The sequence below is a fragment of the Penicillium verrucosum genome (genome assembly GCF_028828655.1).
Source record: "Penicillium verrucosum strain IBT 35672 chromosome Unknown utg000001l_segment0_segment0, whole genome shotgun sequence".
NCBI classification, from domain to species: domain Eukaryota; kingdom Fungi; phylum Ascomycota; class Eurotiomycetes; order Eurotiales; family Aspergillaceae; genus Penicillium; species Penicillium verrucosum.
In genome coordinates this window covers 11,624,478-11,648,175 of record NW_026643210.1, presented here as the reverse complement: position 1 = coordinate 11,648,175, position 23,698 = coordinate 11,624,478, and the positions used below count along the sequence as shown (strand labels likewise).

Here is a 23,698-nt window from a genome sequence, read left to right as displayed (position 1 = left end):
ACAATGATGGCACTTAACCAAATATTGCCAATAATGTAGCAATAATCCAATGTAAATAAGATATGCCGAAGGGTTAAAGGGCGCGTTAAGTGGAAAATAAATGACAGCATTGGATGTCCGGCAAACAAAGAAAACAAACATTGACTAATACGGTAAAGTGGGCCAAGAGACATACAACATATTGCCTATTATGGCGATCTTAGTCTCCTCGGTATAACTATACTACCTAGGTAGTTAACTACCTAGTTAGTCAAGTTCATTAAAGGTATCCGTCTATTCAACTTCAACTATTTGCATATGAACGTAACGGAATCTACTAAGAAAGAGAAAATGACCCAATCAGCAGACCCGCATAATGCACCAAATATGAGCCCATATAAGACAACCGAGTCCCTATCCATGCACAACCCTAGAGACAACCCAACCTAGCAGATGAAACCAAAAATGTTTTAAAAAGGAAAATAGGAGAGAGGAGAGAGATCTAAAATACAACAGTTCTTTTCGCTCATAAAGCCTGCCCACCGATCCCCAAAATGACAATGGATATATATTAACACATGTAATAACCAAGAAAATAAGAACGGGAACCAATTAATGCAGTCTAAATTGGCTGGCAAAAAAAAAAAAATTTTTATGCCTTGTTGGACTGCTTGGACCCGCGAAGCTTGGGGTTGCTGGTAGCGGCACGCTTCTTCTGCTTAGAGCGCGAAGAGCTGGCGTCGCTACCTTCGATGAACTTCAGAAGCTCGTCGATGCTGCGAGAGTCGAGACCCGAGGGGTCGGCAGGAGCAGTGTTCATCTCGGGCGCAGTCTGGCCCACCTGGGGCTGAACACGGGTGCCCATGGAAGACACGCGAGGGTTCAAAGGGTTGCGGCGCAGACGACGAGCCTGAATGTCCTTAGCGTGCTTAGCGATAGAGACAGCGTTTTGAGTGAGCTGCTCGAGCCAGTTCTCCGCCTCCTTGGTGTTGCGGTCCTCTGGTCCAAGCTGGGCGAGGAAGATGTTGTATGCCTCGCGCATCTTGCCCACGGCAGCCTTGGAGTCCTGGTCCAAAGCGAGAGCCTGGGCGAGCTGGAAGAGAATAGTGGCGGTGTTGATAGAATCCTTGCCAAACAGGTCCTCACAGATGGAGAGAGATGCCTCAAACCACTGGCGGGAGTCGTTGTACTGCTTGAGGTGTTGCAGCATCACGGCGGCGTTGTTCATCGTGGTGATGGAGTCGGGGTGGTTGGGACCGTAGATGATCTTCCAGACATCCATGGCGTGCTTGATGTAAACCAAGGCGGTCTTGGTGTTGCCAGAGGCGTGCTCGAACAGACTCAGGTTGAGGTAGCTCAGAATAGTGTCGGCCGAATCGACACCCATAGTGCGCTCAGTGACGATGACAGCCTTGCGGGCCAATTCCACAGCAGCCTCCTTCTCGTCAGTCTGGTAGTACAGCATGGAAAGCTGATGGTAGAGCTTGGCGACTTCGGGGTGCAGAATACCGTAGATCTGCTCGTGCAGAGACAGAGACTCAAGGATGAGCTCCTGGCCCAACTGCTTCTGGTTCTGCATGAGAGAGATACGGCCGGCCTCCAGGGCCTCCTCTGCCAACGCGCTGCGGGGAGACGCATCACGGACCAAAGGAACAACATTCAGGATGTCATCAGCAGTGAAAGTGACAGCGGGCTTAGCGGGCGCCGGAGCGGCGCGGGTAGGGGACTTGTTGTCGCCGCCCTTCTTCTTGCCCTTCTTCTTGGGCTCCTCGGGAGTAGAGCCGTTGGTGACAGGAACAACAACCTGCTCCTTGACCTGAGCCTTGGTGAAGGCGAAGTCACGGGAACCGAGCTGGAGACCCAACTTGATGGAGATGTCGCGCAGAAGCTGCAAGTGTCTCAGAGAGTTGGTCCAGTCCTTCTCAAGGGAGAAGCGGAAGCGGATGGTGACCTGCTTCTCAAGCTCGGCCCTGAGGGACTCGGGAGTAACACTCTCAAAGGAGAAGTCGCCCTCGGGGAAGATCCCACGCAGAGATTCGTCAATCTCAGCCTTGGGGGTAGCGTTAACATCCGAGCCGAGGAGACAGTTCAGCAAGTGAGAAAGGCAAGGAGCGACAAAGGGGGCAGGAACGTTGTTCAGGTAACGGTTGGCAACGTGCTTGAAGGCACGCGTAATCATTTCCTGAACCAGGAGGATGGACAGGGCCTGCAGGCGAGGTCCCTTCTCGGTGGACTGTTGTGCCAACTTTCCGATGTAACGGAGGTTAATACCACGCTTGTGCAGCAGCTGGGTCAGGGATTGACCGTCCATGGGGAAGCCAACGTCGCCGTCGTGCAGGTCCTTGAGCAGGTCGGGGATGACCTTGGATCGCAGGTGATCACAAGCATCCCGGACTTCCTGCTCATCCTTTGCCCATTGCTCCTTCTCCTCCTTAGTCTGGGGCACCTGGCCGCTGAAAACATCGGGGTTGAGGGCAAGGTTGAATCCAGAGATGTCAACACGCTCCTGGTCCGCGGTCTCCTCCTCGGTCTTGCCCTCCTTGGAAGCCTCGGCGCTAGCAGCCTTGCGGCCCTCCACCTCGGCCTTCACGTACTGGCTCATCTTGTGGCGCCAGTAGGACTCGACCAACTCAAGTCGGAGAACGGACATGCGGTGGGGGTAAACATCGCTGCCATCCTCTTCCTGCCACTCGGCATCCAGAGGAGCCACACGGTAGAGATCCAGAACGTACTTACGGCCGTCAGTACCCAAAAGTCCCTTAGTCTCGACGCTACCTTCCAGGTCGTGGCGCTGGTTCTCCTTGTCCCAGACAGGGTGCTGCTTAACACGCAGCGCCTTCGAGAGCTTCTCGAAGACTGGAACAAAGTCGGCGTGGGTGGCTACAACCTCCTTGCCCTCAACACCACCGTAGTCAATCTGGTGCTCACCGGGCTCGCGCTGCTTGAAGATACCAGGAACAATGCTCTGGCCAACAATACGCTTACCCAGGTAGTCAACCACTACAGTTCCAGGGGTGAACAGACCTTCGATATCAAGCTGGTTAACAGCCTTAATACCAAGGACGTCCTTACCCACGGCCACACGTGCGGCTTCGTCGCCACCCTCGGAGGTGAAAGTCCCAACGCCATCGGCGCCGAAAGAGTAGAAGATGTTGTTATAGACAAAGATCTGGGCGTCCCGCGCCTCAGTGGGGTTTAGAGGAGCAACCTCACCCCGGGCGACCAGGACTGCACCGCGAGCGGCGGCCTCGTTGTAATCGGCGAATAGCTTGGAGGTCAAGCGTTCCCGGAACACGCGATCCTGAACGGTCTCGCGGGGCAGCTCGCGGGTGGTCTGGAACTCCTCGTTCCAGTCACGCAGAGTCTCGGCATTATCAACACCAGAGATCAGGTAGTTCTCCTGCGAACGGGTGATATCAGGTTGATGGGCATTCAAGCTCGAAGTGCTGGGGGCAATAAGCCATGGGCTGTTGGGAATAGCGTTCTGGAAGGGGAAGGTGGTCAAAAGATCCTTCTCATTGTTGTACTCCTGCAGAGCCTCGAAGGAGTCGTTGAACGAGGGCGAGAGTTGGGAGATGAGAGTGAGGAGGGAGTGGGCGCTGCCCTTCTTGGGGTGTGTTGGCTTCGGGAATGGGTCGAATCTGATGCTCGAGCACTTGTTCACGAAGAACCCAGAGACGTGGGCAGTGATCTGGAATTGTTCACCTTCGTTAGTAGCAACCACAAGGTAAAGCAAGTGACCCTTCTGGCGGAGGTTGTACGGAACAGGGTTCCATGCAGACAATGAGATGGACTTCACTGTCTTGGGCAGAGGAGCCTGTGCGGTGGGCAGGATAGTCTGCAGCGGTGAAACCCCGGTCAGGTCATATTTGGTGAGGGAGTGTTCCTTCTCCGACTCGCTGGCCTTGAGAGCGTCTGCCGTAATAGTATCGTGCAAGGACAGGCCAGCGGAGATACCATGGAGGTTGTCAACGCGGTCACCAGAAGCACCAATTAGCTCCCTGATGCGCACAGCATGCATGCGGGCCTCCTTCTCGGTGTAGGGATCCTCGACCAGGACGATCTCGGAGTCGGCCTCGAGGTCCGGGACCTCAGACAGCTCGACGAAGTCGTTGATGCGCTTGCCGTTGAACTCGAGGTGGAAGCAAGTGTATTGGAAGGTTCCCGGTAGTTCGACAATAGATTGGCGGACATCCTGGACCTGTTCTTGGCTGGAGACCTAGAAAAAACGAACAGGTCAGATAAAAAAAATTCCTCTTCGTGGCCTTTCGAAATATCAAACCCACCATCACTTGAATCTTATGCGGCGCATGAGGGAGCTTCACGGAGATCTGGAAAAGACCTATAGCCAAATTAGAACGCCGATATACAGTTCTGCGTCCGATTATCCAACATACCACCAGCGTTGTCCTCCTCTGTGCCCTCGGGCGCATTTCCATTGACAATCTCTTGGGAAGCTTGGGGAGCCTCTGTTCCTCCGTTAGCTCGTGTGCCTTTCATCTTGTTTTACCCGGAACCCATGTTCCAATGGACTTTGCCCAGAATGGAGGTTCCAGGGCCAACACACACCTTTCGAGTGCTCCAACTCCCCATTGGTCTGTGCCATTATATCGAGTCGGTTATGAAGAGAGCTTTGACGAAGTAATAACAGTAAACCCTTATCTCACAACCGTCAAGCGAAGAGACAAAAGTTCGGGAAAATGGGACGGGAAAAGAAAAGATTGAGGACCTGCGGGGATGCACCAGGTAGAAATTCTAGTATAGTACTTAAAGATAACAAGGGCAATTGAGCAAGAAACAAAAACCCCGTACCCCAGGAAGTTGAAAATAAGGCAAGGATGAATGGATAGGAGTGAAACTGAGAAACCGGAGAGAAAATTTCTCGGATGCGGCATACCCTCGGAAGTGCTCGGGCGGTGGGATCGGGGAAGGGCGCGGAGAGGTATATTATTCTCCACAATGTCTGCAATTTGACTGCAATTTTTGGAGAAAGATGGTGTAATTAGTTCGGAGTGGTTGTATATAGATTGGAAATACTACTATATTTCCTATGTAGTTCTATATATATAATTTTCATTGCTTTGTTGATATCAATGTCATAGATCTACAAGTATGATGCCTAGGTGCCTCAGGTATCAATGTTTTTTTTTTTCGAATGTGCGTCAACGTGCATTAGCAATTGTGTACACCGTGGCATTTTAGTTATTTCTTTGGCGATAAACTATTTGTACTGGCGAGTTTTGTTTTTAATTGGTCCATATCAATGGGCAGAGGAAGACAAAAATATATATGGTAAGGACGGCTGGATTCCTACAACATATGTTGAACATAAAAGTTAACGGGACTGACACTAATTATACTGCACACTTGACTGAAAAAACGAGCACATCTCCAATGTAGAGATGTAGACAGTGCAGCATTGGATACTAACACTCATGAGTAGACCAATACCCCGGTATAGATCTACTCGGCGCTCTACCTAGCATCGTTCCTCGGTACACTCGAAACGACTTAGGCTGCAGTAAGGCTTTACAAGCAACAGCTTAGTTGAGAGACAGACCGTTGATGTTAGACACCTGAGGAGTATAAGGCAAGTATACCCCACCTAACCTGACTGTGACCAGTTAGTAGTAGCTAAACAAAGCTATATAGTTAAATCCAAAGCCTCCGAGAAAGAGAAAGCGTACCTATAAGGCAGAAGCGCAAGTAGAGAAGCGGCCTAAAAGACTCCGCTTTTGCCGCTATCCGCTTCCGCGCCACAGGCCGTTCGTGTTTCACTTCTTCTTTTCTCCATTCCTATATTGCTTTCGTACGCTAAGGAACATCCCGAATAATACATTACCATTACATAGCTGCACACTTTGACCTGAATATCCAGCACGTAGTAACTGATTGTAATGTACCGTAACCACTATGTTTACGTTTGTATATACGACTAAATTCAGAGCTGTCGCGGGATTGGCTTCCTTCATCGCATGAAGACTCTGAGGCGTCCAGTCGTCTTTCGAGTACAGATGGAACCCCTGAGACTGGGATCTACACTCACCGGACGAGGGTCCGTCAGAAAGGCTTCTTTTGATGAAATTCTGATGGATTATTGAAGAAAAAGAGATGGATGAGATCACGCCTGGATTCTTAGGAAACTAGAAGCTAAACTATAGAAGGAAGTCGGGACTCGTCCCCCCTCCTTCCGGCGGATTCAATTCTGCCGGTAGATCGGATGCCCTGGGAAGGCTAGTCAGCCGACCCCTTATAGATATAGGAAGGCCTTCAACCGAGCAAGATCTAGCTGGTGGGCCTACTTTCGGTGCTTACACGTGCTTCTTCCTTTTGTACCTGCGACTCCCTGAGACATTTGGGTTAAGTTACTTGGAAATTGATATCTTGTTTTGAAAAGAAGGCTAAAACTACGTAGCCAATAGACGGTATTTCAGTGTACCAGATGAGGTTCAAAAACAGCCGGCCATGCGGTGATGAATAACGGCATCTTTGAAAGACTCTTTTTTTTTTTTTTTTTTTTTTTTGACAGCAACGTTGCGGTGAATTGCACCATGCATACTTGCATACTCTTACTATTACGATTGGTTTGTTTAGGTTCTTTCCTAGGTTTTGTCAGCATTCCAGTGTATTGAATGAAAATAACAGGCAGCCTTCTGCACCCGAGGGGTACTACAATTGTCAGCTATGCATAATAGAGGGGACTTACTCCTCAGGCAGTAGAACTTAAGCTGCCAGTCCATGGGGTTGATGTCTTAATGCCTTCTGATAGAAATTGACGTAATCACCACCAAATCTGTCTCTAGTACTTTTCTTTAGAGATTCTGGATTGTTCCTGTTCTTTTTCCTCACGATCCTTTCCTCTATCTTTCGCTGCCCAGTCCGCAAGAAAAATGGCAGAGGCATTCCCAAGTCCTCCCCTCTCTCGCGGGCCGCCAAGCCCACATAAGCGACGCCGCCTCCTTCGGGATTCGGAGGATAATGAAGGCGATATGGACATCGAGCAATACCTACATCGCACCGACCCATATCGAAGCATCAGCTTCCCAAACCCCGATCCGACGGCCCTCAAAGTCACCACTATAACCGCTGATGAAGATCCTACACTACATCTACACAGTGAGATCTACAGCACCCTCGACCAGTATGGTCTCCCAGCGAAGTCGCTTTTCCATGTGGTGAATGCAACCATCCCCGGCGCTAGCTTTCCTCTACTTCGCGTTGTTATTGCGGGTGAACCTTCGGCTTCGGCTTCGATACCTCTAGGGTCTATCAAAGACGATCTCATTACCCTTCTCAACTACCATACCCTTTCACAGATCCAGGTAGAGGTGATCAACGGCGACCATTTCTATATCCCTACTCTGTTCCCAATCGAGTCAACAGACCAGCTTGCTATCGCGTTCTACCATCTTAAGGATAATATCGTCTGGCTTCTAGACAAGGCTCTTGGAACCAGATGGCAACTTGTCTCTCCATTCAATGTTGGCAAGGATTCCCGTTCTGCGCATGCAGCCCTTGTTATTGGTGTTCTACCATCAACACAGGCAAACTGGTTCCAGCTTCAAGCTCACCTAATGTACCAGCTTTCATCGCACAACCCGCCACTTTTTCCAGACATCGAGTTTCTCGCTGGGAAACTCAGCCTCCTCGCGAAAAGTAATCCAGTCTCATTTAAGGATCGTATCGAAGGTACTAGGGAGATTCAGATGGGTTCCTCAATCGGAATTCGAGGAGATAACAACGCTGGTACTTTAGGGGGCTTTGTCGAGGTTACATTTGATAGTGAGGTGCACCGTGGCCTCCTAACGAACTACCATATCGTGCGACCCTCCCCCCCATATAATGACCTCGATACAATCGACCGTAAGGGCATATCTCCTGTCTCGTCTCCTATCTCGTCTCCTGTCTCGTCTGTTCCCTTACAGGGGGCAATCACTATGGAATCTCTCGCCCAGATAGACTGTGACTATACTTTAGGCGATCTTGACGACCAGCTACGAGCCCTAGAGAGCCAGAGGGATCGGGTCGTAGAGTCTATCCAGAAACGACAGCTCGTTGGCGAGGAACCCCGCCCATCCTCCCAGCAGCAGCTTGAGGCTATTCAAACCTGGGAGAGAAAGCTGATTGCGGCGCGCCCAGCAATCCAGGCGATGCCATACGTTCTGGGTCACGTTCATTCTGCGTCCGGCTTCCTAGTCAATAGAGGACGTGTTATTGATTGGGCTTTCGTCAAGCTGACTCCGGAGGCTGAGAGCCGCTTCTTTAGGGCCAACCAAATGCCCGAGGTCCCAAAGAACCAGATGCCTCGAAGCAGCCCCTCCGGTCCACCTCCGGCTCTAGTTGCAGCAGGGACCCGCCTGGATGAATTTAGCTCTTTACAGAAAGGCACATACTATATCAAACAAGGCCGCACCACCAACGTGACAGGTGGTGTGTGCAACGGCGTGGTGGCTGTTTGCAACTGGCAGACGCGATACGATATCAATGGCAACACGGTCAACGGCAAAGATCTTCGTACGGAGGAGTTCATGATTGTAGGTGTTCATGGATCCTTTATTGAATCTGGTGACTGTGGCTCATTTGTCGTGGATTCGACCGGGGCCGTTGCGGGTCTCATATTCGCCGAGTACGAACACAACTTCCAGGCTGTCGCACTTGCATTACCAATCCCAGATCTTATAGACACAATGAAGGCTCGACTCAAGGCTCCAGTCTCTGTACGCCTGCCATAACTTCCTTGCTTCGACAACAACAACATTGAGGCGACCATACAAAACCCCGCTGGCCTGGGTCCCGACCGCCATCGATTCGACCTCGTACCAGCACTTTGTCTTCTGTTTTCTTCCTTTGCGTTTGGCGTTTTGCGTCTTGCTTTTTGCTGACTTTAACCCGCGCTGGCGCCCCTATGACCGTCCACTCAACCTCATGCTGTCTATCATTTGCTATGAGCGACGACCCAACTTTGTTGTTCTTCGATCAGTTCCTATGACCGGCGACCCAACTTCCCCCGTATCTTTTATGTATCTAGTCTGTCCGACCACAACGAGGTCGCTTGACACCTTGGACCAGTCAGGTGGCCACCTGACCCCGTCGCCGCCCCTTCAGGGCCGTAGGTAACTAGATAATACATTATCTTACCTTTCCCTTTGCTTTCTTCGGCATGCTCCTACAGAGGGAGGGCGGCTCACGAGAACAGATTGAGAATCTAGAGAATACGTAAATACAGCCTCACGTCGACCCGGGGGCTTTGACATTGACGAAGCTGGTGTGTTCTAATAGCTTAGGGAGTTTCCTCTTCGGAACAAAATTTAATTTGGCTGCGACGAGGTTATCTATAATAACCCGTCTAATCCTAGGAAGCAAAAAGTATAGGCTCTCACCGTTGTAGAATTGGCAGAGAAGCAGTAGCGTCATCTCGATCGGGTTTTCTATAAGATACAAAAACCCACAGAATCCGAGGAAGGAGTGGATTACCGAATACACCCAAACAGTCTGTTATAGTGGTTCGTAGATCCTGATGATCTACGTGCTAAACCACCAACGCCTCTACGCCGACGCTAACCATCTAAGAGAACTCAATCGAAAAAGGATCGATTAGAATCAGATCAAATGACTCCGGCTAAAGCGTCCTGGCATTTATTTTTCAGATAGGAGGAAGCTAGGATGGAAATGGAACGGGACCACGAGCGACGCAAATAGTAAGGACAGAAATTCATTCGTCTTCCGATGGAGCCAAGATCCCCTACCGAGCATTCTACCTCCTATAACACTCCGCTGCCGGGACCTGGTTCGCCAATCAGTCCTATGGAAACGCCGTGCCCGGATAGAAACCGTGATGAGGGCGGCAGAGAAATCCCGCTACCGGGGTCTTCTTCCAGTGCAAAGAGAGCTTCAGATGGAGACACGCAACCGACATAGACTCCTAAGAACCGAAAGGTCCGGAATCGGCCACGGGGAGGCTCGAGTGCTGGGGGCAATAGACGCGAGCCAGAGGCAAGCGTTGCTACTGAACCTGAACGATCGGCTGCGGAGGATTCGGACCTATACGATCCAACGCCAGGCATTGACCGTCGAACTGGCGTCCGTCTAATCTATTCCGTTAGAACCAGAGCATCATCCACCCTAACAGAAAAGGTCCGGAATCAACCACGAGGAGGCTCGAATGCTAGGGGTAAGGGACACGAACCGGAAGGAAGCGTTACTACTGAACCGAGCGATCGATTGTGGAGGATTCAAGTCCACATAATCCAACACCAGACATTAGCCGTCGAACAGCTGTCTCGCCATTCCGTTCCGTTGGAACCAGAGCATCATCAGTCCCGATAGAGAAGCTCCTGAAGGATCCCGTCCAGAGCATCTCCAAGTGAATCCGAGATCAAATTGAGAATGCGAGACGCCGCACCTTCAACCTGGATTTCTATGACCTTCATTACAGACTGGGACAGTCTTAGGGAAACTGAGCTTCGAGATACAGCCCCCACGAGAGGCAGGCCCTAAGTGAAGAATTCTCGCGCAGGGAAGAGACAGGAGAGGGCTACGGACACGTCCGTGTGGAGCGCACTTCCGACGCAACCAAAAGAGGAGAAGCCATCAATATGGCCCGGAACATGACTGATAGGGATCCGTTTCGTCATCTCGAGTACGTTCAGGGTGAATCCGGGGCATACAACCCCCACAAAGCCGACGCGATGCGAGAGGAAGTTGCACGTCGCGCTGAAGAGAATGATGGGGAATGGTGGTGAGACGCTGTACACGAGTTTCTAATGCGTCACAGGGATGTCCTAACAGGTCGGGGACGACCTGCCACTTGATGGGGGATGTTGTGCAGCAAGGAAATGGAATCATCATGGAGGAAAGATATTTTTTGGATACTGGTTATGCCAGCAGAAACAGTCCGCCGCCGGAAGGAGGGAGCCGCCTTCCATAATATTTCCATAATACTTACATTCCAAGGTTCATAGGTACCTACCTTCTTAGGAAATTCAGACCTCTCCTATTCCATCACGTTCATGACGTTATCCATCAATATTCATCCCCAGGAGTTAGTTTCTGAAGGAATCAGCATAATAAGGTGTAAACCCAGCACCGAGGATCTCACCATATACTCCCTGGACACCTCAGGCAGGAGATATGACGAAGCGAAAGGAAGTCGATTCAAAGCCGGAGTCTGAAACCGACCGGCGACAACAGGCCCAAAAGGCCAAGATCCTTGCGAATATCGCGGAGAAACTTTTCAATGACGTCGTCGTATCTGTCCAGCAAGGAAATTCCAAAGGCCTCTGGGAGCTCGGTCTCCAGGCTCTTGAGCAGGCAAACGAGTTTTCATTGATTCAGAAGGCTGGGCCCATCGAAACGCTTCCCATTGGTGAGGCGGCCAGGTTTGACATAATCAATGGCTTCGGACTGCAAGAGCAAGGCGAAGAATCCCTTGAACTTCAACCGTGGCCCCCATGCTACGAAGACGAGGCCTTAATTTAGAACGGCAGAAAAATTAAAATACCTGAATTACTATTACATGTGCCTTAGTAATCCAAGTACCCTGCCCGCCTGATTCTGCTGGCGGTTGCAAGTCCAAAAAATGAAGCTTTTGACCTCCATACAAATCAGGTATCTCCATTTTTTTGGACTTGCAACCGCCATGAAATGTACATTCAATTCTCAGATTCAATTCAGGTTCAATTCAGATTCACTTCAGGTTCAGATTCAATTCAGATTCAATTCAGATTCAATTCAGATTCACTTCAGATTCACTTCAGATTCACTTCAGATTCACTTCAAATTCAGATTCAATTCAGATTCAATTCACTTTAGAAGTCCCTATAGAGATACCTAGATTTGTATGTAGGCAGGTTGATGTATTAAGAATTTACAGTATACTGTATTAGGGCGGTGTATAAAGCGGTACTAATTCGGGTATCCAGGCATCAACACCCTCCCCAAAAGGGGCTTTGACCCCGGGGCCCCTATACGTCTTCGTACCTATGCCCACTTCCGACGGTAGAGCTGCCTGACTCTGCCCGTAAGTCATTCCCGAATCCTAGAGATTTCTCTAAGCGGCTTGATGCTTTTATTAGGCTGGAACTAATAACCAATAGAGAAAACGATTGAAATCACCAATAAGTATTTACGCCTTTCAACACAGAATGAAGCAGCTGCACGCTGTATCATTAACAATATTCTATTCGCTCTGTTAGATACAGTTGTGCCGCATCCAAACAATGGCCACTGGCCATTAAATCTTCAGATGGAGACCTCGCTAACCTCTCGTCCGTTCCCCCTAAGGGGGAAGGTGTACCAAGCAAAGGGCACCTACGATTATATATTGTGGTACGGAGATAAGGGCGGCGCAGATAAGGCTATTAACTTAGTCCTTGTTGAGGCGAAGAAGCTAGGCCTTACTAGCCAAGGTGACGACTAGGCCTTAGGATATATAGGTAAGTCTTTATAGACTTCTGTTAGAAAAGCTCTTTACTAACTAAAAGTTCTATTTCTAGCCTATGTTTACTAAGAGAGAAGGACCTAGCCTTCTCGGAACTCTATAGTTTACGGTCTAAGTACCGATAACGAGGAGTTCCGTTTTCTTCGGATTAACGAAAGGAGCGAGGTATATTAATAAATTCCGAAATCTCGCAGAACTACCTAGCTAATGTTAACAGTTCACCAAAGTTCTCATGACGAAAACGCCTGGTGGGAATTACTCTCATATCACGAGTATGATTGCTTTTATTATGAGGGAGGCGGTTTCCCAGTCGCCTTACACGTCTAGGAATACTTCAAAGGATGTGTCCATGGAAGATGACCCCGTGACTCTTCCCCCGATGTGTAGGATACTTTCTATTTCTCTAGGAGAATTTTTAGCTTGCCTTCAGACAAAACCTTTACGTTCTTTTTCACCTTAATTCCCTCGATTTCGAGATGATATGGCTCCGAGGGAAGTCCAAGATGTGAGACACTGTGACGATTCTGTCTTTCGATTCTGCCGTTCTTGACCGCTTGCCGAGTTTTCTGTCAAGAGTTTCCCGCCTTTGGGAGAAGTTTGCTCATGACACCACCCCACAACACTTATTGTCTCGTCTTATAGATTTCTTTTCTTCTTTTCTTCTTTTCTTCTTTTATTCGTACTCCCTATACTTAGTATTCTCGTTAAATATACTCTTTTGCTTTAAAGATCTAGCTAGTAATATAATGACCATTTTTTTCCCTCATGGATCCACCGTCTTCCACACGGACCTTGAAAAAACCAATAGAAAAAAAATCCTCCATATATTTTAATAAAATACTTCAGACAAAGTGGAGAGTTGAACTGCCGATAATCACTCACTCCCCCGTAAATAATATGATGGAAGATCCATGTACAACAATGTTCCTAATTCGATCGCCAAGCCTTCTGCATCCCTGGTTCATTGAGGCTGAGGCCACCACCACAAAACTTAGCCACGATCTTAATTTTTTTCTTGGTCTCTCTTGTTTCTTTTAGTCTTTCATTAACTTCTTTTGTTTATTTATTTCCCTTTTCGATATTCAGTCTCTTTCATCCGACCAGTTTCCTAGAGTCTCTCTTTCACCAGTGACGCGTCATTCCCTGGAGGTGTGGCTTACCTTGCGTGAACCATCTCTCCAAGTCTAGAATCCTAGCAGTACACTCCTTAAACCTTTGATTTATACAAGCCCTACACAGACTGTTTGGGGTTCTGATTATCTTTGACGGATATATACATTCTCATTCTTCATTACCCACCTTTTACTGAAGGACTTGGCATCCCAGCATACAAACGCTAAGAAGCCCAACCACGATGCTATGGAGCCGACTCGTACAGCCGGCGAGGTACTATGCCCGACAGGGTCTGCCAAGGCCTCTCAGGACTAACAGCCGCGTGGTGATGCTTACACCCAAGCGGTTCAACTCAAACCCCCAGAACACTGGTCAAATGACCCCAGACCCCACCGATCAGAATGATTCGGATGATGGAAAGGGCAAGGGTCAAGACCGTAACGGCGATTCAGAACCCAACTTCAAATCTACGATTCTGAAGATGCTTGAATCTGCGGCGACCACGGCGGCATCAATTGGTATTCTAGGGTAAGATTTACCTATATTATTCAAATCGTGCATTGCTGAGGCTAATTTGCCCCCAAGCGCGGCGGGATACTGGTACCACCAGTACTACAAGTATTTGATCTTGGACAAGATGGACAATGCATTCAACCCAGGTGATCCTGCCCTTGAGGTCGCGGGTGTTGTTTCTGGAAAGCACAAGTACCGCCATGAGGAACATTGGGTCGTTCGCAACGAGCAACCCAAGATCGACGATATTGTAGCTGGGAAACAAAGTGGCCACTACTATCTAATGATTGGTGAGAAGGGCACGGGCAAGACTTCGATGCTTTTGGAAGCCATGCGCAAGATTAATGGAAACAGCTGTGCCTTGTTCGAAGCGCATGCTGATCTCGAAATCTTCCGAATCCGACTGGGTAAAGCTTTGGACTTCGAGTTCCACGAGGAGTAAGCTTATATTGTCATCACGATAAGAGCATAAGCGCTAATAATGCCCAGCTATGTCGGCAGCCTTTTCAGCATCCGTGGACCAAGAGACACCACAGCTCTCTTGGACATCGAGCGCGCCTTCAACAAGCTAGAGAAAGTGGCTCTCAACAGAAGGAAGAGTGGATCAACTCCTCTTATTCTGATCATCAACAGTACCCATTTAGTCCGAGACGACCACGACGGACAGGATTTGCTTGAGATGATCCAGCAGCGTGCCGAGCAATGGGCTGCTAGTGGTCTCGTTACAACAAGTAAGACTTGGGTAGGCATTTTCCCTTCATTTCATGGGCTAACTTTGTTGCTTTCAAGTCCTGAACAGCGATGACTATTGGGTATACGAGCGCTTGAAGCGTTATGCAACCCGCATGGAGGTTATTCCTGTGACAGACCTGCCCAAGGACAAGGCGATGGGTGCTTTGAAGAAATATCGCCAGCAATTCCACAACGAGATACTTCCATCTGCGGTCCTCGAGCAAGTCTATGACAAAGTTGGTGGACGACTATCCTTCTTGAACCGCGTGGCCAAGTCTCAGGATATCACGAGAACCTGCGATGAGATCTGTCAAGCCGAGAAAACCTGGTTCCTAAACAAGTGCTGGATCCTCGGAATGGAGATGGATGATGATGTGATGGACCAACAGAAGTACGCTGTAAGTACACACTATATGATCTTCTGGTTCGTGTTCCTTCGATAGAACTCACGCTAATTTATACCACAACAATAGTCTGCCGCTATGGTTATGGCGAAAGCGCTGGTAGACAAAGAGAAAGAGATGGAGTCAAACTACCATGAAGAGCAAGGCCACATCCTGCCACAGATTCCGCTCCACGAAGCGCGCGAGATCATGACCCGTGCGGACTTTATCCAATCTTACGATCATGAAAATATCTTCACTATTGATTCGCGAGCCATGGTGCGTGCCGATTCAGTACCTATGCAGCGTGCCTTCCAAGAAATCTGCGCTATAGAGAACTTCGACAAGCACTTGGACGGCACATTGCAGCGCATTGGAGACATTGAAAGTCTTGGTCGTACTCGCGAATTGACTATCAAAGATCTCTGGGATAGTGGCAAGTATCGCGTTGTTGTACGGGACAACCGCGGACGAGAGAGTGGAACAGTTGAATTTGCTGTGGCAGAACGGGAAGGTGAAGGTGACGGTGAAGATTAATGATTTTGTATAGTATGTTATAACTCAATCCATGGATGAGATATCCTACTGTAATTGCAAATATAAATAACTATGTTATGTGGTACTCCGTACACTCCGTATACAGGGAGACCTCGGACATCGAGTCGCCGAGTCAGCAATAGTGACATCATCGTATGCTCACCGCTAACCAAACATTCCACCTTCACTTTTTCTCTCCTCCAAGATTCCACCGAGGGAAAGCAATTACTAGTGATTTTTGTTCTAAACTCTGCATTGCAGTCACCCTAATCTTCAAATTTGGAAGCCTCAAAATGCCGACTAGGACTCCTAAGAAGCGAACTGTGTCGTGGAGCGATAGTACGCGACCTGCGCGCGAGCTTGCGATGACGGCCACTGCACAGACCTCTCGGTTGGCGTGCATCCCATCTCCAGCCCGTTTCATCCTTGTTGTCCTGAGCAGTCTCATTGCGAGCTCTGTTCTGTTCACCCTCACATCCACCTTGACATTGGGTGACCTCGGGCCTATCAGCAAACACCTCGAAGAATGGTGGGAAGTGGGGGGCTTGATAGCCTGGAGGGCTGTGGAGATCGGATTAGCCTGGGTTCTGGGATTTGATGGTAAGTATCAGTTACCCTACACATGGTCCCTTGCGTCCGGACACGAGGTTCCTACAGCTATGTATAGAGACTAACCTTTTGGTTGCAATCAGGCCGTGATGTGGCATCGTTCTTATTCCTGACCCACCTGCCAACATACTCTCTCTTGTCGTTCTTCTACGGTATCCGCCCGACTTCTGCATTGATAGCATTTGGGGTCACGATCGTGTCAACGGCGCTTCCCTTCGCCCTCCTACGCCGGCCCTCGTCCGTCCACAACCTCTCGAAGACGCCTGCTGATGCAGTTGCCAATCGAAACATTCTACAGGACAAGATTACCACTATCTTCACGACGCTCCTGGCAACCTCAATTTTCAGCGTTGTACTGTACGCCAGCTATGCGACTTGGCTTCCTACCCAGCTGGTCATTCACTTCGAGGGTCTCCCGGATATCAGCGCGGCGCACGCTGGTCCCGCCGGCTTGCCTGTCCTCTTCCTGACGCTGATTCCTGCTGGTTTGGCTGCGCGCGACTTTTTATTTGTCAGCTCCACTGGCTATTCAACCACCCCCGCGGGGTCTGCAAGCTGTTGTGAGGGTGAATATTTGGCTGTGTCCATTTGTCGCAACACTTGGGGCAAATTGACCACCAAGACAAGAGTCTTGGTTTCTCGGTCCATTATTCTTGCGCTTGGAGTCCTGCTCAACACGATTGTTCAAGTGGCCGGTACAATCAGCGATGTCTCTATTGAAGGTGCCGCCACTTGGGGAGCAGTCTGGGCATTTGCGACGCTGATCGCAGGAGCAACCTTCGGCTGGATCGAAGCCGTTGATGGTGTATGATATTATGCGTGATAGCGACAGCATGGGGGATGTGTGCTCCCAGGTTTATTTTCGTTTCAGCTGCGCCGGGTGCGTGAGAGGTAGATACAGTGACACCCTCATATCCAGTATCCTATTTCTTATGGTGCGCTTGATTGTAATATCTCTGCTGGTTTTCTTGCAAGTACGATATATACCTTCTGATCGGCCGCGCGGACTCTAAAATTTCTGTTTTTTAACCTTTTTTTTTTTCCCAACAGCCAAGGATTGCTCTTTCTTACTTGGAATGGTTCATTAATTACTCTTCTGCTTTGTTTAAGCTGATATGTTCAAAATACTTTGGAATTGACATTAATCGTAAATCTAAGTCGACTTGAATCGCTGTATAACATCTACCACCCCGATTAAGTCTCTAGTAATCGCTGGGGCAATCATAAGTAAAACATGATAGGTATAGAAGAGCAAGACCGATCCCAAAGTATGAAACAGGAAACCCACCAAGGAACAAGCACAATGATCAAAGCAATCACCAGTGAGTAGGCGGACCCTGATACTTGTACGATCGATCGACCGTAGTGGCCTCCATTTTGAACGAATCAGACTTCCCACTGGGCAACATCCATCCAGGATGCATCACATTAAACACAGCCACCGAAATAACCATCATAGCCCCATCAAGCGCAATGAAGTACGTCTCGTGAGTAATGAGATAACCATCCCATCCCTGTACCAACTCGATCGTACGATAGATACTCCGAATATAGATACAGACGATGGAAAGTACCATGGCGGCAAACAGGGGGATGACCGAGCCGTCCACGGCCTGCAGCAGACGTTTGCGCATAGTGCGACGGATGAAATCGACGGCACAGATGACGAATATGGAAATCGAGAAGAGCTGGAAGACGATGCCAGCGACCATGATGTGCGTGCCCGTTGCGGTGTCGCCGCCGATCTTGTCGGCTTCTCCGGAAGCCATGCCGCCGCCGATGGCTTGGACGACGAGTGAGATTACGTCGCAGGTGCAGAAGATCCAGAGGTATAGACTTGGCTTTATGAAGGAGGATTCTGGGCCGAGGAGTTGGATAAAACGGCCTAGGAGAATGTAGATTCCGGCTGTGAAGAAGGTTGGGGCTGTGGAATGTTAGATTTGGGTATGGACGGTCAAGGTGTAAGAAGGTGGTTTTTTTTTTACCGATGATGAGGGTAGAGATTTGCATTAGGAATGCAGTTCCGTTATATGGACATTTAGCTGACCAGGTACGACCGGCCCAGCCGATTACTTCGACTGTTGTTGTTGTTGTTAGTCTTGGGAGTTAGGGTTTCAAGTGTCACAGGCCTTACCCAAACATCCGACACTAAACACGCTTGCCCACCATTGGCGCTTCCAGGTGAATTGGACTATGTGGAGGATCATTGAGAGACCGAAGAGTGCGCAGAAGGCAATGCCTGCTCCCAGTGATGGGACATATCCATATGAGGTGCCAACGCCTTCGATATAGGCAGGGCAGCCGTATTGCAGTTGTATCCTGTCGTCCATGGCGAAGGAAGGTGAATGATCTCAAGAAATCACTATCGGAGAAATTGGCGGGAAAAAAAGTAAAGCTAGCAGTAAATCCGTAGCATTTGGATATATTGGAAGATGGATAGAGATTCTTTAGGGGACTAGAAGAGAGATTTATAGACAACTACCTTGTTTGTCCAAAATCGAAAATATACCCAGAAGATACCAAGAATCAGGCCTCAATATTCACGCGGGAAACTTGAGTATAAATAAGAGTAAGCATGGCTGAGCCCACAAGCCCCCACCATCGGGAAAGAACTTTCAAGGCCAAAACCACGGTATTTTAATGGCACGTCTGCCATTCAAATGATCTACCGGGGATTATTAGACCCGCATCGGCGCAACCAATGCCGACATTCAAGCCTGTCCAGCATCCAGCGTCCGGAGTCCAGCGTCTAGCATTTACAGCGGGTTGATAAACAGACCGGCTCCAGTTGGTATAGAAAGCGAAGATACATATCCCTATGGCAAGAACCTGCACAATCGGATAGACAACCTCCACGGTGGGGGTATCCCTCGCCTGTTAGATTATATGAGCAATTGTATTTTATTCTCCTTATGGACCGCTAGAGGGACCATGACATCAAAGCCAAGTCCAAAATAAATAACAAATACGACGAGATCTGATAGAGAATCGGGCCGAACTACAACTTACCTCGCAAGATCGTCCCTTTTGGGTTTAGCGTGGATATCGCCAAGTTTAGGTACTTCAGCCTTGGGAGCCCTTTAAAGGTTTCTACTTGGGTATTTATCTCCGGTAAAAACCGTTGGCAGACATCTCCGGCTTCCAGCATGAAAGCATGGACTCTGTACGGAGTACTCTCTCTCTATACTGCGATAGGCTGCGGCTCAATATTCAATAATCAGTTAGCACACCGCTTCATGGCAACGAGAGACAATCTCATTTAAAGATGAAGTCTAGCACTGGCCCGTATTTCGGAGATATCGGATGGAAAAACTAGGTCCTCGGTTTCGGATGGCAGCGGAAGTATGTGTCTGACGGAGGGGAAAATAATTTATAAAAAAAAAAAGAAAAAGAAAAAATAAAAAAGGATCCACACGCTTCTGCTGTTTGTTTATTTATACTTGATTTAAATCTCAAGTTATCTCCTCGTATTAGCCTAAGCAGCAATCCTTAGAATAATACACTGCGAGCAACGTCCATGGTTAATAAAAGTTCAACAAAAAGAAAAGGAACTCATACTTCGTATAGTCTCATAAGCCGCGACAGGCAAGAGGCTCGCCGATCTTCAGTGGAGTTCCGACAGTGGATTTCCAACAGCCCGAATACCTCGTTATTTAACTCCACAAAAAGTACAGAATAGACCATTCACACTACATATGGCCAAATAATGCGCTGTGCTGAGTAGGACCACCCATATACAAGTCTCAATTACACTCTCCACAGTATCTAATAAACGTGGGGGCTATGTCCACTATATGAATATACGGGAGCAAAGGGTCCTCGTTGGGTATGCGAGAGCTTGAACCACTCGTCTTGGCCAAGTCGAAGAGATCACACTGCTGCCTGTGTCGATATACGACACCCATCCGCTTCCTTCCAAGCCTTCGCCGCCCATCAAGACACCCAAGTTAACGTAACACGAGAAAAATGCCACAGATGCTAGGCAACTCCCAACCTTGGCGATGTGCTCGCTTACTTCGTTGGCAGATTGGAGTATAGGTGCTTATTGTGGTAATTTGCGCTGGAGTCGGAAAAGGGCCGGAGCGGGGTGGCAGTGCGGCGTTAGACTGCGACTAGGCCAAGTTTCGGGCAGTGGATAGAAACTCGCCGACTAGTTAGTACAAATCGTCCGAAACTACAGTGTACGGAGTGCGGAGTAAAGTTCTTCATCTCGGCCCCTAACTTGCTTTAGAGCCGTTGATTCGCGTGGATACTCCTAAGAATAGGTGTGTCAAGGCTGTGGTGATTAAGCCGGCTTGTGAGGGACAGCAGTAGATTTGAATACGAAAAATCGACTGCCACCTCTTGGTGAGCATTGTGCCCTGTGGTCTTTTTGTTGGCTGGTCGGAGTGGATGTATGACTGGAGCGGATTCCAAGGTTGATACGTAGTGATCTGCTGTCTTTTCCAAACACGAGACATAAGCGAACATGTTCTATCTGTATAGGCAGGAGAGAAGAAAAAAGAAGAAACAGCTAGCTTTCATTTCTTGGTACATTTCATAATAGATTAACCTAAAACGACATAGATTGTTCCGAGTAGAACTAGTCGGTATTCCAGAATGACTCGGCCGGGTTGTGGAAGTTGTGGAATTGCGGTGTGTCATAAATACCCTTAGGATCTGGAAGCGAAAGTCAGCATTGCATGGTAAATTTCAAATATGATAGTGTCCTCACCATCGCGGTTTTCCACAATATACTTCTTCGTATTGACAATACTCCCCTCAAGCTGAGCATTCAGCTCTTGCTGGTAAACCCGGACCTTCTCATTTACCTTGGAAGCAACACGGATAGCCTGCTGAGCGACATGGAAACGCGAAACACGGTTGACAAGCATCATATCAAAAGGCGTGGTGGTGCTACCCTCTTCGATGTAGCCCCCGACAGTGACACGATCAAGACGCGGACGTCCAAAGAGCAGGCCCCGCAGCTCAGTTGGGTAGCCGTGATAATTGAAGTGAATAGGCTTATCGGGAGTGAAGAGAGTATCGAATGCCTCGGTGGACAGGGCATGCGGATGCACACCCTCGTTCTCGAGAATCATCAAGTCCGTCACGTTCACGACGCAAACACGCAGCTCTGGTATGAGCTTACGTAGAAGTGCTGCCGCAGCAATTACTTCGAACATCAGCTCAACACCGATACCGACTAGCACGACATCAGGTTTAGCTCCATCGTCCGTGCTGCAGAACTTCCAGATCGATGCCCCTGCGCGACAGTGGCTTTCGGCCTCTTTGGGAGTTAGGTATACTGGAGTCGGCTGTTTGGAGCCCACCATCAGGTTGATATAGGTCTTTGACTTTAAACAGTGGTGCACGGTTGTCAGGAAAGTGTTCGCATCTGGTGGCAAGTATACACGAGCTGCAGTGGGCTTCAGTTTTAGCACAGAGCCGATGAAGGATGGGTTTTGGTGAGAGAAGCCGTTGTGTTCCTGTCGCGTCCAGGTGCTCGATTCGATATAGTTCATACTACTGACGCTTGAATGCCAATTTGTTTCCAGAGCCTATATAGAGTATTTGGTGAGCATGGAACTGATATTAGGAAGAGGGAAAGAAAGCTGACCATCTTGATGAACTTGGCATACTGCACCATCATCGTATGAATGATGCCAAGGAAGCTCTCATAGGACGGGAAAATACCGGTGCGACCGGTCAAGGTATAACCCTGCATAAACCCTTGACACATGTGTTCACTGAGGACTTCAATTACTCGACCGCCGCGGGCGTTGGCGAACTCGTCCCATTGGAAATTGCGGTTCGTGCCTTCGAACACTCCATCAAGTTTGTTACTTTCCAGCTCGTCCGGTGAGAACAGTCGCACGGTACTTGGGTTGTCCTTGAATACCTGATTGATGAAGTTGCCAATCACTTTCATGGCGCTTGCGTTGGAGCCTTTCTCCTTGCAGAAGGGCTTCCAATCCGGCAACTTCGGTGGCATATAACTATTGTAGACTTCAATGCGCTGACCAAGCTTCTTTTTGTCCTCTGTGGGGATCACAGACTTGATCTCGTCAATTACATCACCATTGGAAGTGAACAGCTCTTCTGGCTTATAACTAGACAGCCATTCCTGTAGCAGATCCAGTTCTTCCTTATCGGTCTTTGCTTTCGGCAGTGGCACCTGGTGCGAATGGTACGAGCCCTCAATAAACTTGCCATGAAGCTGCTTGGGCCCCGACCAACCCTTGGAAGTGCGCAGAATCAGCAACGGCCATCTCGGTTTCATAATCGGCTTCCCAGAACGGGCAGCCTGCTGGATCTTATGGATCTCCTCGATGGCCCAGACCATAGAGAAGTGCAGATCCGCATCAATATCACTGGTGTCCTCCACAAAGCGAACCTGATACCCGTACCCACTGAAGAGGGCCAGAAGCTCTTTGTGGTCCATGCACCCAAATATAGTGCGCTCGCTGATCTTGAATCCATTCAAATGCAGAATTGGCAAAACCGCACCAGACTCCTTTGGATCGATATACTTGATTGCATGCCAGGACCTGTTTGTTATTAGCGTTGTACAGTGCAAAAGGGGAAATAATCGACGAACGTAGCAGTGGGACCGCTTTCAGCCTCCCCATCACCGACAATACAAGGTACTATCAGATCGGGGTTGTCCATGACAGCGCCGAACGACACTGCTAGAGCGTATCCTAGTTCTCCACCTTCATGGATAGAACCAGGTGTCTCGGCGTTGATGTGGCTGTACATAACTGTCAGCCAAGGAACCAAATAGCAGGGCAAGGCACTGACCTGGGAAAGCCGGCTGTTGTGCTGAAGGTCGAGATCAAATTATGCAGGCCTTTGCCGTCTCGCGAATACTCGGGGTAAAATCTCTCCAGCGAGCCCTCTAGCCATAGCGCGGCTAGTATTGCCGGCGCGCCATGACCTGGGCCGACAACGTACAGCATATCCAGGTTCATTGTCCGGATCAGGTAGTTCAAGTGGGAGTAGACCAAAACTAGGCCCGGGCATGTTCCCCAATGGCCTGAGGGTATGGCATCAGTCATAATGAGCAAGTTGAATATGTTGGGGACGCTACTCACCAAGCAGTCGAGGCTTAACGTGTTGAAATGTGAGTTCCGACTTCAAAAGGGTATTTTCTTGCAGAAATATCATAGCTAGCATACAGTTAGTCGCGCTGTTGGTATATATATGAAGCACATAATCGCGCTTACCTGCCGCGATGTAACAAGCCGCTCGACGGAACTTGAGCAAGGCACCAGAGGTCTTTTCATCTAGGTTCTCATGATCCAATTTCACACTCAATTTCTCAAGATAGTCTGGGAGATGTGATGGCAGTGCTAGTGGATTCGGTTCGTCTATGACTTCCGGAGGCATGGTGAATTTGATACTGTAGGTT

At 49.0% G+C, this 23,698-nt stretch overlaps 9 protein-coding genes across 9 annotated transcripts; 6 read left to right on the top strand and 3 right to left on the bottom strand.

The window, feature by feature from the left end:
• Window positions 1-631: 631 nt before the first annotated feature.
• N7516_004271 (translation initiation factor 3 subunit CLU1) lies at window positions 632-4,585 on the bottom strand (the record flags this gene model as incomplete). The annotated part of the gene is made up of 4 exons (XM_057216991.1): window positions 632-4,198; window positions 4,266-4,321; window positions 4,377-4,448; window positions 4,549-4,585. 4 exons carry the CDS (start codon window positions 4,583-4,585, stop codon window positions 632-634), a joined length of 3,732 nt encoding a protein of 1,243 aa, XP_057078874.1.
• Window positions 4,586-6,869: 2,284 nt separating this feature from the next.
• N7516_004270 (uncharacterized protein) lies at window positions 6,870-8,711 on the top strand (the record flags this gene model as incomplete). Its single annotated transcript, XM_057216990.1, has 1 exon — window positions 6,870-8,711. The coding sequence occupies one exon, from the start codon at window positions 6,870-6,872 to the stop codon at window positions 8,709-8,711; it is 1,842 nt and encodes a 613-aa protein (XP_057078873.1).
• Window positions 8,712-9,814: 1,103 nt separating this feature from the next.
• Window positions 9,815-10,069, top strand: N7516_004269 (uncharacterized protein; the record flags this gene model as incomplete). Its single annotated transcript, XM_057216989.1, has 1 exon — window positions 9,815-10,069. The coding sequence occupies one exon, from the start codon at window positions 9,815-9,817 to the stop codon at window positions 10,067-10,069; it is 255 nt and encodes an 84-aa protein (XP_057078872.1).
• Window positions 10,070-10,574: 505 nt separating this feature from the next.
• Window positions 10,575-10,906, top strand: N7516_004268 (uncharacterized protein; the record flags this gene model as incomplete). The annotated part of the gene is made up of 2 exons (XM_057216988.1): window positions 10,575-10,717; window positions 10,768-10,906. 2 exons carry the CDS (start codon window positions 10,575-10,577, stop codon window positions 10,904-10,906), a joined length of 282 nt encoding a protein of 93 aa, XP_057078871.1.
• A 203-nt stretch (window positions 10,907-11,109) lies between these two features.
• On the top strand, window positions 11,110-12,397 carry N7516_004267 (uncharacterized protein; the record flags this gene model as incomplete). The annotated part of the gene is made up of 2 exons (XM_057216987.1): window positions 11,110-11,344; window positions 12,075-12,397. The coding sequence occupies 2 exons, from the start codon at window positions 11,110-11,112 to the stop codon at window positions 12,395-12,397; spliced, it is 558 nt and encodes a 185-aa protein (XP_057078870.1).
• A 1,510-nt stretch (window positions 12,398-13,907) lies between these two features.
• On the top strand, window positions 13,908-15,696 carry N7516_004266 (ATP-binding protein; the record flags this gene model as incomplete). Its single annotated transcript, XM_057216986.1, has 5 exons — window positions 13,908-14,059; window positions 14,117-14,482; window positions 14,534-14,775; window positions 14,834-15,174; window positions 15,250-15,696. 5 exons carry the CDS (start codon window positions 13,908-13,910, stop codon window positions 15,694-15,696), a joined length of 1,548 nt encoding a protein of 515 aa, XP_057078869.1.
• Window positions 15,697-15,989: 293 nt separating this feature from the next.
• On the top strand, window positions 15,990-17,116 carry N7516_004265 (uncharacterized protein; the record flags this gene model as incomplete). Its single annotated transcript, XM_057216985.1, has 2 exons — window positions 15,990-16,296; window positions 16,389-17,116. 2 exons carry the CDS (start codon window positions 15,990-15,992, stop codon window positions 17,114-17,116), a joined length of 1,035 nt encoding a protein of 344 aa, XP_057078868.1.
• A 505-nt stretch (window positions 17,117-17,621) lies between these two features.
• N7516_004264 (RTA1 domain-containing protein) lies at window positions 17,622-18,635 on the bottom strand (the record flags this gene model as incomplete). Its single annotated transcript, XM_057216984.1, has 3 exons — window positions 17,622-18,229; window positions 18,291-18,383; window positions 18,440-18,635. 3 exons carry the CDS (start codon window positions 18,633-18,635, stop codon window positions 17,622-17,624), a joined length of 897 nt encoding a protein of 298 aa, XP_057078867.1.
• A 2,252-nt stretch (window positions 18,636-20,887) lies between these two features.
• N7516_004263 (putative phosphoketolase) lies at window positions 20,888-23,676 on the bottom strand (the record flags this gene model as incomplete). The annotated part of the gene is made up of 7 exons (XM_057216983.1): window positions 20,888-20,964; window positions 21,020-21,845; window positions 21,905-22,835; window positions 22,886-23,038; window positions 23,089-23,323; window positions 23,382-23,456; window positions 23,514-23,676. The coding sequence occupies 7 exons, from the start codon at window positions 23,674-23,676 to the stop codon at window positions 20,888-20,890; spliced, it is 2,460 nt and encodes an 819-aa protein (XP_057078866.1).
• Between the last annotated feature and the right edge of the window lie 22 nt (window positions 23,677-23,698).